The 16,915-nt window shown below is 46.9% G+C and overlaps 1 protein-coding gene and 1 long non-coding RNA gene across 3 annotated transcripts; one reads left to right on the forward strand and one right to left on the reverse strand.

The window, feature by feature from the left end:
* Positions 1 to 1,471: 1,471 nt before the first annotated feature.
* Positions 1,472 to 14,689, forward strand: LOC123395131. Its single transcript, XR_006609665.1, has 2 exons — positions 1,472 to 1,583; positions 14,106 to 14,689. It is a non-coding gene; the product is annotated as an uncharacterized LOC123395131 (long non-coding RNA).
* On the reverse strand, positions 3,313 to 5,451 carry LOC123395129 (GATA factor SREP-like). Of its 2 annotated transcripts, none has more exons than XM_045090065.1 (2): positions 5,280 to 5,451; positions 3,313 to 5,177 (listed from the first exon to the last, which is right to left on the reverse strand). In XM_045090065.1, the coding sequence occupies exon 2, from the start codon at positions 5,115 to 5,117 to the stop codon at positions 3,777 to 3,779; it is 1,341 nt and encodes a 446-aa protein (XP_044946000.1). In that variant the 5' UTR covers positions 5,118 to 5,177; positions 5,280 to 5,451; the 3' UTR covers positions 3,313 to 3,776. The 2 variants fall into 2 exon arrangements, with proteins under 2 accessions (XP_044946000.1, XP_044946001.1); XM_045090066.1 differs by having other exon boundaries at positions 3,313 to 5,185.
* Positions 14,690 to 16,915: the final 2,226 nt, after the last annotated feature.

Here is a 16,915-nt window from a genome sequence, read left to right on the forward strand (position 1 = left end):
AAGTAATTGTCAATCAATAACTAACCCTAGAATGAAGATGGGAGAGGAGTATGTATAGTGCAAGCCACGAAGGGGTAAGTGAGGGACAAAAGAGGTACAGGGGCTACGGCCCAAGCCTTTGCGTGCAGGCAGGGCCGGAAGTTCCGGGCTCCGGAGGTTCCGGGCGATGTTTGGATAGGGTCTGGGCTATCCACATAGTTGGCGCACCTAGGAGTTGCTCTAGTCGCCGGAGGTCGAAAGGTCCGAGCAAGCTGGAAGGTCCGGGGTCCGGAGGTTCCGGTCAGGTTCCGGCCAGGTTCTGGCTTACCAAGAGAGTTCGTAAAGTGTGGGGTGCACTGTGGCCGGAAGTTTCGAACACGCTGGAGGGTTCCGGGTCCGGAGGTTCCGCGCACGCCAGAAGATCTGGGTCTTCCAAAGACTTGTCCTCGCTTCTTCTTCCTTCTCCGCTTCCAGGTTTCCCTCGCGTATGGTGTAGTCGTGCGTAGGTGTTGGCACTCCTTCTCGTCATCCATGAAGCTCTAACAATACCTATGCATTCACAAGAGAGGAGTGTCAAGTAGTATACCATCCTCGAGCGGGTCAAGTCAGCACGTGTAAAGGAGATGATTCACCTTTATGTATGTCAAGTAGATGTGGTACGTGTCACTTGCCAAACAAACACTTGTCATGGTGTTGTGTGTAGGATGCTCCGCATCACCATGCCTAAGAGCATCTTCAGTCACGCCCCCAATAGGCCCCAGACCCCTTTTTATCACTAGAGCTAAAAATGGTCCATTTGCGCCCCGGTGACCTCGTTTTCCGTCGGGTTGGGCCGAAATTGGCGCTAACGGGCCCAGGCCGAACCCAGTGCGCCGGGGGCGCTTGGGGGAGCGGGCAGTACTCTTTTGCGTGGCTCATTGTGGGGCTATTGGATCTCTCTCTCCTATCTCCTCTCTTTTTCTCTCATGTGCATGCCGCAGGACCACGGATGGAGCAAGACCAGCATGATGCATGGACCAATCGAAAGCAAGGAAAAGACATGACGTGGGGGCGGCTGAGAATAAACAAGCCCCCATCCCAAAACTTTCGGCGACTCACCTCTTGTCGGTGAAAAATATGGCCTTCGGGAGGCTAAACGGCTAGAAATGCCCTAACATTGAGAGAAGAATATGCATACATGGCGACTAGAGTCGTAATGGAAAAGTAAAAACCTTATGTCATGTTTGGTAGGCTACATGAGGCATATGCATGCTTTGCGAGCCAAATTTGGTCGGTTTGAGTCTTGCCTATTGTTAGGCTTGCATGATGGAACTTAAAACGTCGATGGGCCAGGCTGTGAAGGAGCGGGTGGATCGGTCATTTCCAGCAAGCTAGGCCCGAGCAATGCAAGCGAGTGCACGTGCGGGGTCACGCAAGAGACCTCGCGTTGTTTCCCCGATGCGGCTACAAATCCCCTCACTGCTCACTCCCCCCCCCCACTCCGCCCCAGCCCCCCCCCCTCACTCTCTGAGAAGCGGTGATGACCATCGTAGGAAGCAAGATCTAGATGGCGAGCACCGGCTTTATTTCCAATTCGTCACCTCTCCACCACACCTTCGTCAATGGTAAGCCACCTCTCCATGCCTTCGTAGGATCGATGTAGGCATTGTTTTACCCATCGATTGAACTTCACGCATCGATTGAATGAAGAGAGAACGATTTAGGCATTGATTAAACGGAGAGAGGTCAACTCAGGCACCGATTAAACGGAGGGAGGTTGATTCGGTCATCGATTAAACGGAGAGAGATCCCTCATTGCTCACTCCCCCCTCCTCCCCCACCCTTCCCACTCTCTGAGAAGCGTAGATGACCATCGTAGGAAGCAAGATCTAGATGGCGAGCACCGGCTTTATTTCCAATCCATCACCTCTCCGCCACACCTTTGTCAATTGTAAGCCACCTCTCCATGCCTTCGTAGGATCGATGTAGGCATTGTTTTACCAATCGATTAAACTTCACGCATCGATTGAATGAAGAGAGATCGATTTAGGCATTGATTAAACAGAGAGAGGTCGACTCAGTCATCGATTAAACGGAGGGAGGTCGATTCGGTCATCGATTAAACAGAGGGAGGTCGATTCGGTCATCGATTAAACGGAGAGAGATCGGTTCAGGCATCGATTAAACGGAGATAGATTGAATTAGTGATTTATGGCTTGTTCGATTAGTCCATCAAAGGGGATTGGGGAGGATTTTGACTAAAAGGTGGTTAAATCAATGGCAATCCCCGAAAAATCCTTGATTTGACTACGAGCGGCGATCCTGGAGGTGCCTCGAATAATGGTAGATTTGACGCTGGTTGTTCGTTGACCTCGAACGGTACTATAGATTAGCTAGGCTCACTAACCCTGGCCACCATCTCGATCGCTTTGGCATTGCCAACAACTATCATCTCCTCCTCATCATCGTCTGGCGGCGCTACAATTGTAGCCTCATCAGCAGGAGGTACAACATGCCTATACTTAGCACATCTAGCTCTCTGGCCTGGATCGGCTGACTCCTTTGGCTCGGTCAGGCATCAACCTCTTCATCTCTGTTTCTGTCATCCTCCTCAAGAGCACAACGTCCATGATGTTGAACGGAGCGCACACATCCATCATCTTAACAAACTTGATATAGTCGTTGGGTGAACACTTAAGGAGCATTGCCATCTATCCAGGGTCGGTGGGGAAGGGGTTTGTGACGATGGAGCGGGGGTGAGAGAGAGAGAGAGAGAGATGGGTGGAAGATGAAGTGGAATGCGGTGGTAGATAAATGGAGGCTTTGGAAGTTGAAGTGGTCGCGTGTGTGTGAGAGAGAGGGAGATCGCCATCTAGCTACTCATATACTCCCTGATATAAAAGGAAACCCACAATGCCGCCCCAAAACACATTTAGCTGCTAGAAATTGGAAAACAAACAAACCCACGATGCCTTCACACACCTGTGGCCCCGATAAAAACTGAAAAAACACAGATCCAGACATTTTTGGCTGATGCAGATTCAGAATCAGACGTTTATGGTCTCTCGAATGACTAATACTGCGGGAGATGTAATGTAACCCAGCTCATTTAATCAGATGGAACTTGGGTCGTTTCCTTATATGTAGTAGACTACAGCATTAACCCAGATTAGGTCCATCTCCACCTTGGGGGATTGCGCCAACACATTGTCACAGGAATTTCTCAATCTACTGCAACTCTTATGTCCCCCGTATGGATGTGCATTTGTGCCAAAAAGAAAAACTTCAGGGAGAGCAGCTTCCTTTGGTGTGTGTGGCCGGAAGCAGCATCAGCATCAGAAAGCACAATCATCATCAGAAAGCACAATCATCATCTTGCCCAATCTGGAGCTCCAGAAATGGGTAGGTTTCACTCGAAAGAGCTCCAAAAATGAGCATCATCTTACACCATCTTTCCCAGTTCGAGGAATCTAGGCTATCCAGCTACACACACAGCCATCTTGGCAAATGTCTGATGCTTCTGCCAAACTATGCACATCTGTCTTCTCATCGCACATACCATAAACTAGATCATACCACAAATTTTCCATGGGAGTCATGAAAAGGAAAAAAGGGAAAAAGTTACCAGAAACCGAACCAGAAAATCTTCCTAGTTGCAGCTCACCTAAATGGTTGAATACACAGAACTGGTTTGATCACTGCTGGGGCCTCTGCAGTGACCTTCAGTGATTGAAAGCTTAAAATTTCCAACCATCAGTATCTGAACAAACAAAGTAAAAGGATCAGTATCTCATCTCAGCTGAATTATTCTTCATAGGCTAGCTAATCACAAAATCTTCACTCTCTACAATGAGCGGTGCCGATGGCCCGTCAAACAGCAGCGAGTCCAGTGAGCTCGGCGCGTTGATTGGGTTGTCAGTGTAGCCCAGTGTGTCGGCCGGGTTCTCACTGGCAAGACCTGCTGTGCTGGTGGTCGGGAGGTCGTCGAGGATTGGGGAGAGGTTGGCGACTCTGTCGGCAGGCAGCGGTGACGGATGCTCATCGTTGCTTTGCCTGGTCCGATGCAACTGGAGCACCTTGCGGTGGGAATTGGCATGCTTTGATGGCACAAATGTGGGGCTTGCCATGGGCCGGTACTCCGGCAGCAGCCTCCCCTGCCTGTACCGCACGCCGCACGCGTTGCACAGCGTGCCTCGCCCCTTTGGCCCCTCCCTCCACTGTGGCGTCTCTGACGACCCACAATGCTGGCACCTCTTCCCCTTATTTGCCGGCCATGGCACCGAAGGGGCTTGGCTTCTCGACCGCCTCCTATTCTTCTTCTTCGAAGGCTTTCTTGGCAGGTGCACGGCCGGAGGCGCCTCAGGCTCCCAGATGGGACTCTCCGGAGGGGAGTTGATGATTGGGCTCTTCTGCCAGGAATCCGTCACTGAGCACCCAGCTGGACGGCACTCCGGCAGCATCCTCCCCTTCTTGTACCGCATGCCGCAGGCGGTGCAGACTTCCCTCCGCCCCATGGACCCTTCTATCCACAAAGGTGGCTCTGACGACCCGCAGTGCAAGCAGCTCGTCCCCGGCCGTGGCGCTGGCGCGGCTTCTGTCTTGGGAGGCCGCCTCTCCGTGGCCGACTTTCTGACCAGGTAGATGGCCCCAGGCACGTCGGGCTCCCAGATCTGGCTCTCCAGTGGCGAATCGACGATTGGGCTTGCCACCGGACGGTGCTCCGGCAGCGTCCCGTTTTTACTGTACCAGACTCCGCAGGCGTTGCAGAGGGTACCCCGCCCCATCGGCCCTGACCTCCGCTGCGGCGTCTCCACCGCCTTGCAGTGCAGGCACCTCCTCAACCTCTTGGGCGGCTTATCGGCCGAGCCTGGATCGAGAGAGGGAACCACCTGCACGCGCTGGGGACGGGGGAACCTTCTCCCCTCCTCTTCGTTTGTCGGGTCCCCAGCCGGCGGCAGCGGCTGGATGAAGGGGATCCTGAGTGACCACCAGGCCGACGGGACGTTGCGGGGGAGGTAGCTGCGCGCCTTCCGCGGGACGGCGGCCTCAAGGCGGGAGACGACGGCGGGGAGCGCCGTTGCGGGGAGAGCGAGGACGGTCAGGAGAAGGGGCTCCGTGCCGCCATCCTCCTTCCCCCCAACGCCGCCGCCTCCGGCCATGTCGCGGGTCGCCTCAGATCGCCGGAATCTTGGACACCTCCGGTTCCCTAATCCTGGTGACTGCTCAGCTAAAAAAAATACTATCTTTAGGTCACCGTGTTAAAGATGTAGATCGACCTGCCCACCCACCAAAGGTAACGAAAGATAAGCCGATACTTGTACCTCTCCTCCCTCGCCTTCCTCCGCCGTCGCCGTGGACGGCGGGTGTGACCGTGCGGCGGCAGCGGGTGATAGGATGCCAGACAAAAGACGATCTGCCCGGGGGCGTGTCTGCCAGCTTCTGTGACCGAACAACCTAGTAGAGTCTAGAGTTGGATGCTCGGCCACGCCACGACTGAATATTTTCCGACGGCAGCAAAAGGCACGCCTTGGCACGGCGCAAGGCAAAATTGATAAAAATGACCCCTGGGCCGAAAGAACTCACGGATTGATTCCTCGGGGGAAATAATTCACCGGCCTGACTCTTTTGTGTGGCGCCCGACACCTAGGCACCACACTGTACTGTGTGACGCCTAGATGTTAGGCGCCACACCTCCGACCACGTGGCAGGGAGGGACCCACCCCCAGGCAGTGTGACGCCTAAGCCTCAGGTGTCACACATTGTAATGTGTGGCGCCTGACTCTTAGGCGTCACACACTGACTTATAGAGCCACGGGACAGCCCCCTCCCCACCCCCCCTCCCCACCCCCTCCCTCATTCCCCTCCCCCAACCCCTCTCCCAGCCACTGCCCCCTCCCTCAAATCCTTGTCTACATCACCAAATCTGAAGGTTTGGAGCGGGCATTTGTTGTCCAATCACTCCCCTAAGGTAATCCCCACCTCTCCCCTCATTCTCATCCAAAGGAAAATCTTTTGTGTTCTTTTTTTTGCAAATTTGAGGAAACCCTAGTTTTTCATGAAATGTGAGATGTATGTGATATTGTTTTATTTGTTTGTATGTTAGGATAAGGGGTATGATGGGGTTAGGATTAGGGTTGTTTGGATGTGTGCATTATGGTTGTTTTAGGGTTAGGCTAGGGTTAGGCTATGGTTAGGCTAGGGTTAGGGATGTTTGGTTGTGTTAGGGTTATGATGAGGTTAGGGTTATTTGGAAGTTAGGCTATGGTTATTGTAATTGTATGATTGCTCATAAAAAGGTTCTATGTTTTGTTGTTTAGGTATGGGAAGAACATGTGTTTATGTTCATCACGTGGACAAGGATGCCTTTTTAAAAGACAATATTGATCCGGACCCGGATGAGCTTGACATGGTGTTCGATTTGTGTCCTAGCTATGCTGAATTGTTGGAACAAGTCCGAAAGGATTTGAATTGGATGGACCCTAGTGATGTAGTTGAGTTTGCTGGTAGGCATAACGTGGGATTCGGAATGCACATTCGTTGGAAGACCATGCGTGTCAACTCCGAGCAACGTTGGCTTGCATACAAGGATACGGTGGCCGAATCACTAGACAAGGCTCTAGAGTTATTTGCCATGAAAACAAATGTTCCTAACTTGTTGGATTTGAACCGGGTTTCCTCTTCGATTGTTGAAGCTATTCCTGCAACCATCAACGAAGAGGCCAACATTGAACCTCTTTCTTGTGTGTATGAGGCTAACGAAGAGGTCAACATTGAACATGAACCATTGGTAGAGGCTCATTATGAGCACTATGATGATGGTAATGTTCTTCATGACAACAATCTTGGTGATTTGGACAAATATAATTTGAAAGAGACAATGGACCATTCCATTCCGTACTCACGTGGGTATGCCTCTGAGTCTGACGATGAGGGTCCCGATGAAGAAGTTGATGAGGAAGGGTTCACGGCAAAGGAGGCTGAAGCTTTCAAGAAGGTATTAAAGCGTGATCACCGGACACCATTGTTCGAGGATCTTAGCCTTGCGGATGAAGCCGTGGTTGACGGAGGCGAAGGCATATTGTTTGGAGTTAGGCCACCTTCTCATCGGGACACACATGGGAAGAATATTATTTTGCCGGGGTCAAAGTTCGAAACATTCTTTGAACTGAAGATGTGGTTGGATGAATATTCTGTTACGCATTACAGGCCACACAAAGTTGTTCATTCAAACATGAAGCTGCTTTACACGGTTGCATGTGAGGATAGAGGTTGTCCTTGGATTGTCCGTGCAAGACCATGGAAAGGAGGGCCAGGATGGAACATTGTCAGTTGTATGCCTCACATGTGTCAAGGCAAGAGGGTTGATGGTGCCCTATCGTCGCAAAGCCATAGACAACTAACCTCCGAGTTCATCGCTTATAGGCTTTCCAACTCCATCTCCTCTCTTCCTACAATGAGCATAAAAAGCGTACAAGACCTTGTGAAAGCCCTCTTTCACTATGAGGTGAAATATGGTAAGGCATGAAAAGCAAAGCAAGCCGCATTCAAGATGTTGTATGGTGATTGGAAGGAAGCATACAACCGCATACCTAGGTTGTTGGGAGCTATTGCCCACACTAACCCGGGCATGGTTCATGTGGTCGAGCCGTATGGGGAGAAAACAAGGATTAAGAATGGAAATAGGGTTCGCGTATTTGGCCGTGCATTTTGGGCATTTGAGCAATGTGTGAGGGCTTTCCAGCACTGTCGTCCTGTCATCTCCATCGATGGCACGTTTTTGACCGAACAATTCAAGGGCACTTTGTTGGTTGCAATAGCAAGTGATGCCAATAACCGGTTGATGCCTTTGGCTTTTTCTTTGGTTGAGGCAAAGAACAATGTTAACTGGGAATGGTTCTTGCATATTTTGAGAACCAAAGTATTACCGTTTGAGAGGGAAATATGTGTCATATCGGATCGTCATCAAGGCATACTTAACGCGGTTGACATTGTCATTCCCGGCCATGCTCCTTTGCATCATCGATGGTGCATGAGGCATTTCTATGCAAACTTCTACCGGGCATGTGGTAGCAAGGAGTTGGCGGATGATCTTCAGGATTGTTGTCAAGCATTTTCTGACAAACGATTTGCAAGATTGTACAATGCTTTGCTTGTAAACAAAAAACTTGATGCAGGTGGCTTGAGTTTCTTAACAGGCACATTGAACTTCGGGCCAAGTGGGCACGAGCTTATGACGAAGATGGCCGAAGATATGGTCAAATGACCAGTAACATGGCAAAATGCTTCAACCGGGTGTTGAAGGGTGTCCGTGCGTTGCCGGTGACGGCAATAGTTCAATACACATTCGACAAGTTGAGAGCATACTTTCTAAAGTACTCACAAGAAACAGATGATCAGATTGCGGGAGAGAACAAGAAAAAGTATAAGTACCAGTTTCCACCAAAGGTTGACAAATGGATGGTATTTCAATCACGGAAGGCTGACTCCCAAACAGCTACCCTGTACAACAACGAGGATTGGACATATGAAGTGAATGAGCCCGGAGGAACGACAAACGATGGCCAGCAACACGGAAACAGGGCGTTCAAGGTTTCTTTATCCTTGTGTGATTGCTCTTGTGGGAGGCCAAGGTTGCTTCATCTCGCATGCTCGCATTTGTACACGGCAGCTCACAGTAGGAATGTGGACGTCAACCATCCACTAACCGTGAGGGAGTCCGAGTTCTCGATAATGACCACGAAGCATACATGGGCTCCTAGATTTGAACCATACTTTGACCAATCACAATGGCCGGAGTATCATGGAGTATAACTAGGCCCCGATCCAGAGTGGAAGGTTGTGAAACTGGGAAGATGAAAGACAAAGCGTTTTAGAGGAGACATGGATGGATGGGGCCATGGTGGTGGTAGAGAAATGGGGAACAACCAATTCCAAGAGCCTACTGAGAGATCACAATGTGGAGATTGCGGTGTAACAGGGCACAACAGAAGAAGGTGTACGGCGCGAATGAAGAAGTCCAAAAACAATGATTCCAGGTCAAGCCAACCAAGTCCTAGCCAACCAAGTTCAAGCCAACAAGGGACGGGTCAAGGAAGCATGAGCCAACAAGGGACGGGTCAAGCAAGCACGACCCAACAAGTTCCTACTCAGCATGTTCCTAGCCGACTTGGGCTTACTAGAGGACGTGGTACTAGAGGAAGTGGTGGTGGTACTAGAGGAAGGCTTAGGCGCCACACATGTGAAAACCTGCTGGAACTGAATTTAGACATCAAAACAGCATTGTTGACAGCAATAAAGATCTTTTGACAGCAATAAAACAATTTGAACAACAATAAAGCAATATATGTGAAAGCCAAGGAATCATCAAGTGCAACAATCATAAGCAACAACTAAATGGTTCACAACAACTGCAACAACAACTAAATGGTTCACAACTCGAAATAGTTCACAACTAAAGTAAATAGTTCAGCTCGACAAGTGCAACACCAACTCCAAATCACTTGGGGCCTCGTCCCCTCTTGGATACTAGCTTCTTCCTTCTCGCAACCACAAATTGATCCGGGTCATCCGACTCATCGTCATCGTCATCCTCAACCTCATCGTCCCTGCTTCTCATCCTTGACAAACGAGAGCCCCCGGCCACCGGATTCTTTCCTTTCGCATAATCATCCGGTGAGTAGCGCTTAAATTCCTTCCTGGGCTTCAACATGTAAGCGGAGCGTTGGAAAGCCTTCAACGTCATGTCGTCCGCAGCCTAATACATATGAAGGTTGAAAGTTCAAATTTGAAGGTTCAAGGCTGAAGGTTGAAAGTGCAAACTGTATGGCTATGTCATACCTGAGGAGTGTCAACATCATCCTCCTGAGTATTTCTTTGGGTATTAGCCGCCGAGGTAATGTCACCATCATCCATACGAGCGCCCGAAGAAGCTGAATCGTCAAGAGTATTTCTTTCGGATGAACCGGATCTCGAAGGTGAAACATATTCAGGGTCACGGCAACCTAAAATGTTGGATAGGCGCCGTAACTTCTTGCCCTGTTCCTGTTAGATTCAAATATAAATGACATATATTAGGTAACCTATAATGTTGCATTCGTGGGCAAAATAATAATAATGACACAACACCTTTATGAATAGACGAAGTGCAGATTCTCCCTTTTTTCCTCCAGGTGTGTTATCTAGAATATCTTCGGACCCGTCAGCTTGTTTCTTGACCTCTTTGCGCAATGATCACAAGACAATGACAACAAATAAGTGCAAGCGAATAGGTCCGCTAGAATTCATAATTTACATAAGGAAGCACACTTACCACAAAGTTCAGGACAGGGGCGAAGGAAGTTTGGTACCCTTCGCGAATCAACTTGCTGTAACCGCCTTGGGCAAGTTCATCGTACTCAGTGGGTTCTTCCAATATGTCCTCCTCGTAAGCCGGCGGACAAATCTCGACACGAGTACTCTCCTGAAACCATCTTAGGTAGTTGCTGAACGCAAGAGCACAATGCTGACGGTACTGGGTTCGTTGTATGCTCGAAGTTGCATGCACACTTTGCTCGAACATAAGGACGTAGCTCTTATGATGCTTCTGCCAGTCCTTGATTTTTCGCTGCCTCCTCCTATCCAACATGCTTTGAACAAAACACATCAGTAGCTCGCTCAACACTAAGAACAAAACTAATCACTAATTATTTTTTGTTACCTGTGAAGCTGTGTGTCCGTGTCCACCCACTCCCGCGGGTGTGGCTGAAAGTAACCAAATTGACGCAGCACACGATGCGGGAGATGCCACTCAACTGCCCAATTGCATATTAGGGGACAACGCATTAGCCAAAGATGTCTTTCCTGCACGCATAGTGGATTCAGCTCGAACGTGTGTGCATCACCAAAGTTTGTCCCGACACCATATGGCTCCCATTCAACCTACAACACAAGATGAATACCACAATTCATTTCACTCACAACATAGAAGCTGGAAGTCAACTCTGAAACCATCTTACCTGCTCGGGGGTAAGCGAATCCATCTCGTTGGTGTATTGCTTATACAATAGGTTCACTTCGCTTGCCACCTCCGATACCAAGTCCCACTTGTAAGCCCATGTAGGTTGCCGTACATGGTTGCCGTGGTCATTCCAGGTATTCCACTTTGAGCTTTTAGGGCATCCAACAGGTAGGCGTTCCCAGCTCCATACTGAAAGTAGGAGCATACAACCACCAACTCCACCGTCCTTTGTCGTCCTGCGACAAGCATCGTCCAACTACAAGTAACAACAAACATGCATCAGTTTAGCAGAAAAAGATAACAGAGAGTACTTAATACTAACAATTTATTACCTGCCGATACAAGTAAGCCAGTGCGGCCGAGCCCCAGCTGAACTTATTGTCCAAAACAGTCAACACCTTCAGCCACATCCATGGAGCATTCTTGCCTGTGCCGTCCGCAAAGATAGTCCTAGAGATGACGTACCACATGTAGACGCGAGCATACCTCTGGATCACCTCGTCATCTGCGTCCTCAGGACAATCAGCAAAGTTGGCGGCAATCCAAGTGAAAGTGGCGCCGGCAGGGACTCTATCTTTCTTCCCTCCATCTTCCACCTCCGGCTCCTGCGGCGACATACCAATAAGAGCCTCCATTTGATGCCGCCATCCCTCAGAATCAGTGCTCATACATAGTGGCTTCCCCTCGATGGGAAGAGCGGTGATCATGGAAACATCTTGAAGAGTAACCGTCATCTCTCCGGTCCGGAGGTGAAAACTATGTGTCTCCGGCCTCCAACGATCAATGAGTGCTGTGACTGCCGCAGCGTTCAGATTTGGAGTTGACCGACTCACAAGCTGCACGAATGGAAGGAGTCCCGTCATCTCGATGTACGGGGTGTATCGCTTATCGTAATGCATTACAGACGATGCCCCATGAGACCGGATCTTCAAGGGCGTAAGCTCCTGCAAACATATAGGAGAAGAAGATATCAAGTGCTTATTACATTTTCAAAAAATTACTAATCTACTAATCATTTTCTACTTACCATCTTCTTCTCCGACATGAAATAGGCCCGGTGTTCAACGTCATAAACATCATTCAGAAGCCACACCATCCTACAAATCACAAAAAAATACTCATTTACTCATATTCAAATAAGACTCATATACTCATATGAACTACTACTACTACTAACTACTACCACTAACTACAAACCAAAACCTAATGCAATTCCTATACCTACTACTACTAACTACTACTACTACTAACTACTAACTAGTCATATACTCAACCAAATCCTAACTCATATACTAACTAGTCAAATCCTATTACAATTCCTATACCTACCACTACTACTAACTACTACTACTACTCACTATTCATATACTCAACCAAAACCAAAACCTAATGCAATTCCTATACCTACTACTACTACTAACTACTAACTAGTCATATACTCAACCAAATCCTAACTCATATCCTAACTAGTCAAAACCTAATACAATTCCTATACCTGTCACTACTACTAACTACTACTACTACTACTAACTACTACTACTACTACTCACTATTCATATACTCAACCAAAACCAAAACCTAATGCAATTCCTATACCTACTACTACTACTAACTACTAACTACTCATATACTCAACCAAATCCTAACTAGTCAAATCCTAAGAACCTACTCAAATCAATCTACTAAGATCAATCTACTCAATCAAAACATAATAAAATTGGATAGAAGGATGGGAAAGGGAAGGGATGGGGGAGGACATTACCTTGGGGGATCAATCCAAGGAAGAAATCCTCAGATCTGAAGGAGATGGAGGAGGGGATTAGGAAGGGGATGAGAGCCAGCCGCCGCAATGGAAGTTTCTGTTTGAATCAGGGAGGGGGGTGGGGAGGGGGCTGTCCCGTGGCTCTATAAGTCAGTGTGTGACGCCTAAGAGTTAGGCGCCACACATTACAATGTGTGACGCCTGAGGCTTAGGCGTCACACTGCCTGGGGGTGGGCCCCTCCCTGCCACGTGGTCGGGGGTGTGGCGCCTAACCTCTAGGCGTCACACAGTACAGTGTGGCGCCTAGGTGTCGGGCGCCACACAAAAGGGTCAGGCAGGTGAATTATTTCCCCCGAGGGGTCAATCCGTGAGTTCTTTCGCCCCAGGGGTCATTTTTGTCAATTTTGCCACGCCGCAACCATACTAGACATGACATCCACTGCCTATTTGCTTACCTGCATTAAAACGTGTCCACACTCTACATTTTGGAGTATAAGGCAAGGCATACCAGTTTGGGTATGCTGCAAAACAAACTCATAATATAGAGCTACTAATACGAGTAGAAAACTAGGAGTTCTAGGGGCGTGTACCAGCAAAGGCGTAGAGGAAATGGTTATGATCCTCTTTGATCACTGGGCAGGCAATCAGAGTGGGGATCTTCTTTAAATCTTACAGCCTAGGAATTGATATATGCATTGATTTTATGAAGGAAAAAGCTTACCATCATCCCGCGGATCGGGTCCGTCACCTCCCCTCCATACGACACACACGCGTCTAAATATCCACACTATCGTCTTTCATCGAATGCGCTTTTTCAACATGGATTATGTTTTTAAAACATATACGATGCTATAATAGCCTACGACGGATCTGTATTTTGCAACAAAACCTCTGTTGTGAAAATTTTCTGCAATAAGACAGTTGTTGTAAAAAAAATCTCCAACAATAACTATGTTATAGAATAATTCTAACAAGGCCTAGGTTGCAAAAATAATTCTGCAACAAGATGTGTGTTACAAAAATAATTCTGCAACATGACCTATATTGCAATTGTGAGGCACGCTCCACTTGCTCGATGCAGGAAATCAAACAGCTCATGAGCCGGCCCCTTTTTGAAAACACTATAAACTTTTTTTTAGTGGAAACACTCTAAATCTAACGTCAAATTTACAATCTTTTGTCGTGACGGCTACCATCTGAACACGACTCTTAATGCGGGAAGCGTTGCCACGTCATACAGTCAACCCGTTTAGTAAGAGACATCCTCGACGCTAACGCGGTTGATACATCAATTTTACATCATCATTTTTTATAAATATTTATATTGTTCTTAATCATTATTCCACTTTATGATACAGTTCCTATGCATTTTCTGTCTTATTTTTCAAGGTACATCATAAAGAGGGAAATTATCGGAAACTGGAATTCTAGACCTGGAAACAAAGAAAAAGGATAAAAATTCTCATGACTCTAAATGACGTGAAATTTCACGAGGATTTTTTGTGGAATATATCTGAATTTATGGAGCAAAGAAGTGTCAGAGGGAGGCCACCTGTGGCATGGAAATCCCACGGGCAGGCCTAGGCCCCCTCTTCTGCTATGTGATGTGTTCTGACCTAGAAAAAATAAGAAGATAATTTCGAGACGAAGCGTCGCCGTCTCGAGGCGAAAACCTCGACTAAGGTCCTTTTGCTCTCCGACGGAGTGATTCTACCGAGGAGACTTCCCTCTGGGAGGGGGAAATTGAAGTCATCGTCATCACCAACTCTTCCTCTTTCATGGGAGGACCAATCTTCGTCAACATCTTCACTAGCACCATCTCATGTCAAACCTTAGTTCATCTTTTGTATTCAATGTCTGTATCAAAACCTCATATTGGTACTTGTGCGTTACTAGTAGTGTTGATTACGTCTTGTAGTGGATGCTTGTTGGTTTGTTTGCTGGAAGATAATATATTCAGGTCTTTTATCATATTTATTATGCCTCTGATATTGAACATGGTGGTGATTTGTGAATAGTTACTTTTATTCTCGAGGACATGGGAGAAGGCTTGTTATAAGTAATCATGTGAAGTTGGTATTCGTTCGATATTTTAATGATATGTTTGTTGATGTTTGTTGTTGCTTCCTTTAGTGGTGTTATGTGAACGTCGACTACATGAGCTTCACCATATTTTGGGCCTAAGGGAAGGCAATGTGGTGTAATAAGTAGATGATGGGCTACTAGAGTGACATAATCTTAAACACTAGTTTATGTGTTATTTCACGAGGGGCTGATTTGGACCCACATGTTTCATGTTATGTTTAGATTTGTCTTAATTGTTCTTTCGTAGTTGTGGATGCTTGGAAGAAGGTGTAATCATAAGTAGGTTGTTTGTTCGAGTAAAAAACAACACCTAAACACCGGTCTACCCACATATCAAATTATCAAAGTAACGAACGCGAACAACTTAACATGATGAACATGACTAGATCGAAATTCCATGTGTTCTCGAGAACATTTTCCTTAATATAAGCTCAGGCTTGTCCTTTGCTACGAAGGATTGGGACACCTTGCTACACACTTGCTACTTTTGTTACTTGTTACATGCTACCAGTTATCTTGCTACAAAACTATCTATCACCATTACTCACAACACTTGGAGAGAGTACCTTGCCAAAAATTGCTTATCATTTCCTTCTGCTCCCCGTTGGGTTCAACACTCTTACTTATCGAAAGGACTACAATTGATCCCCTATACTTGTGGGTCAAGAAGACTCTTTTTGATGCCGTTTTCGGAGAGTGAAGCACCTTTGGTTACTGGAACTTAGTAAGGAAACATTTTCGGTATGTGCTAAAATTTACTGTTGCTTGTCATTATGGATGGTAATCCTTTGAGAGTTTTTTTCGGGCTATCTTTGACTCGAACAAAAGTGGCAAAAGCCGCTCCCCAACCTACTAAACTTTATGAAAATATATACTATGAAATTCCTTCGGGTATGTTATAGAAACTGCTAGCTAATCCTTATGCAGGAGACGGTACAACTCATCATGATTTGCACTTGATATATGTAGATGAGATTTGTGGATTATTTAAGCTTGAAGGTTTATCTGAGGACAAAGTTAAGAAGAAGGTTTTCCCTTTATCATTGGAGGGAAAAGCATTGATTTGGTATAGGCTATTGGATGATATTGGATCATGGGAATCGCTTGAAGCTGGAATTTCATCAGAAATTTTATCATATGCATCTAGTTCATCATGATCGGAGTTGTATATGTAATGTTTAGCCTCGTGAAGGACAAAGCATCGCTCAAGCTTGGGGGAGGCTTAAATCTGTGATGCACACTTGCCCCAACCATGAGTCTGAAGAGAAATGATTATACGAAACTTTTATGCTCGACTTTCTTATGATGATCAATTAATACTCGATTCTTTTCCACTAGCTGCTACATGAAGAGAAGTATTGAATTCAAATGGGATCTTCTTGAAAGAATTAAAAGCAATTCTTAAGATTGGGAACTCGATAAAGGTAAATAATTAGGTACAAAGCTTTAGTTTCATTGTGTTAATCTTATATGGAAATTGATACTTTTCGTAAGCTTAGCAACAAATATGGGCTTAACTCTGAGATAGTAGCTTCTCCATGTAAATCATTTGCTCCTCATCTTGATATCACCAAGGATAAGTGGTTCAAATTTCATCCACCTATTGAAGAATTGTTATATGAACCCACTGAAGTTAAAGAAGAGATAATTTTTTACCATGTTGATCCACTTGTGCCTACTGCTTACATTGAGAAACCACCTTTTCCTGTTAGGATTAAGGAACATGCTAAAGCTTCAACTGTTGGGTTCTACTATAGGTGCATCACATGCAAACTAAAATTTCCTACGCGCAGAACAAATCCCTAATGACGGCCCTGAAGCGATCAACCGAATAAGTGTGCCGCACCTCCACTATATATAGGCATCCGGCGCAGGCTCAACTCTTGGCCTCGCACGGATCCTAAAGCCCACGTGTTCCTTCCCTTAAGCACGTGACCCCTTAGCTTCTCGTTCACTTTGTCGCGAGTCAGATCATATCCGACTCGGCCAGTCGGTAGCTGTTGGGGAACAATGCATGGGAAGCAAAAAAAAATCCCACGCACACGCAAGACCTATCCATGGTGATGATAATCTACGAGAGGGGAGATCGGATCCACATACCCTTGTAGATCGCT

Source organism: Hordeum vulgare, chromosome 5H, assembly GCF_904849725.1.
Source record: "Hordeum vulgare subsp. vulgare chromosome 5H, MorexV3_pseudomolecules_assembly, whole genome shotgun sequence".
Classification (NCBI taxonomy): Eukaryota; Viridiplantae; Streptophyta; class Magnoliopsida; order Poales; family Poaceae; genus Hordeum; species Hordeum vulgare.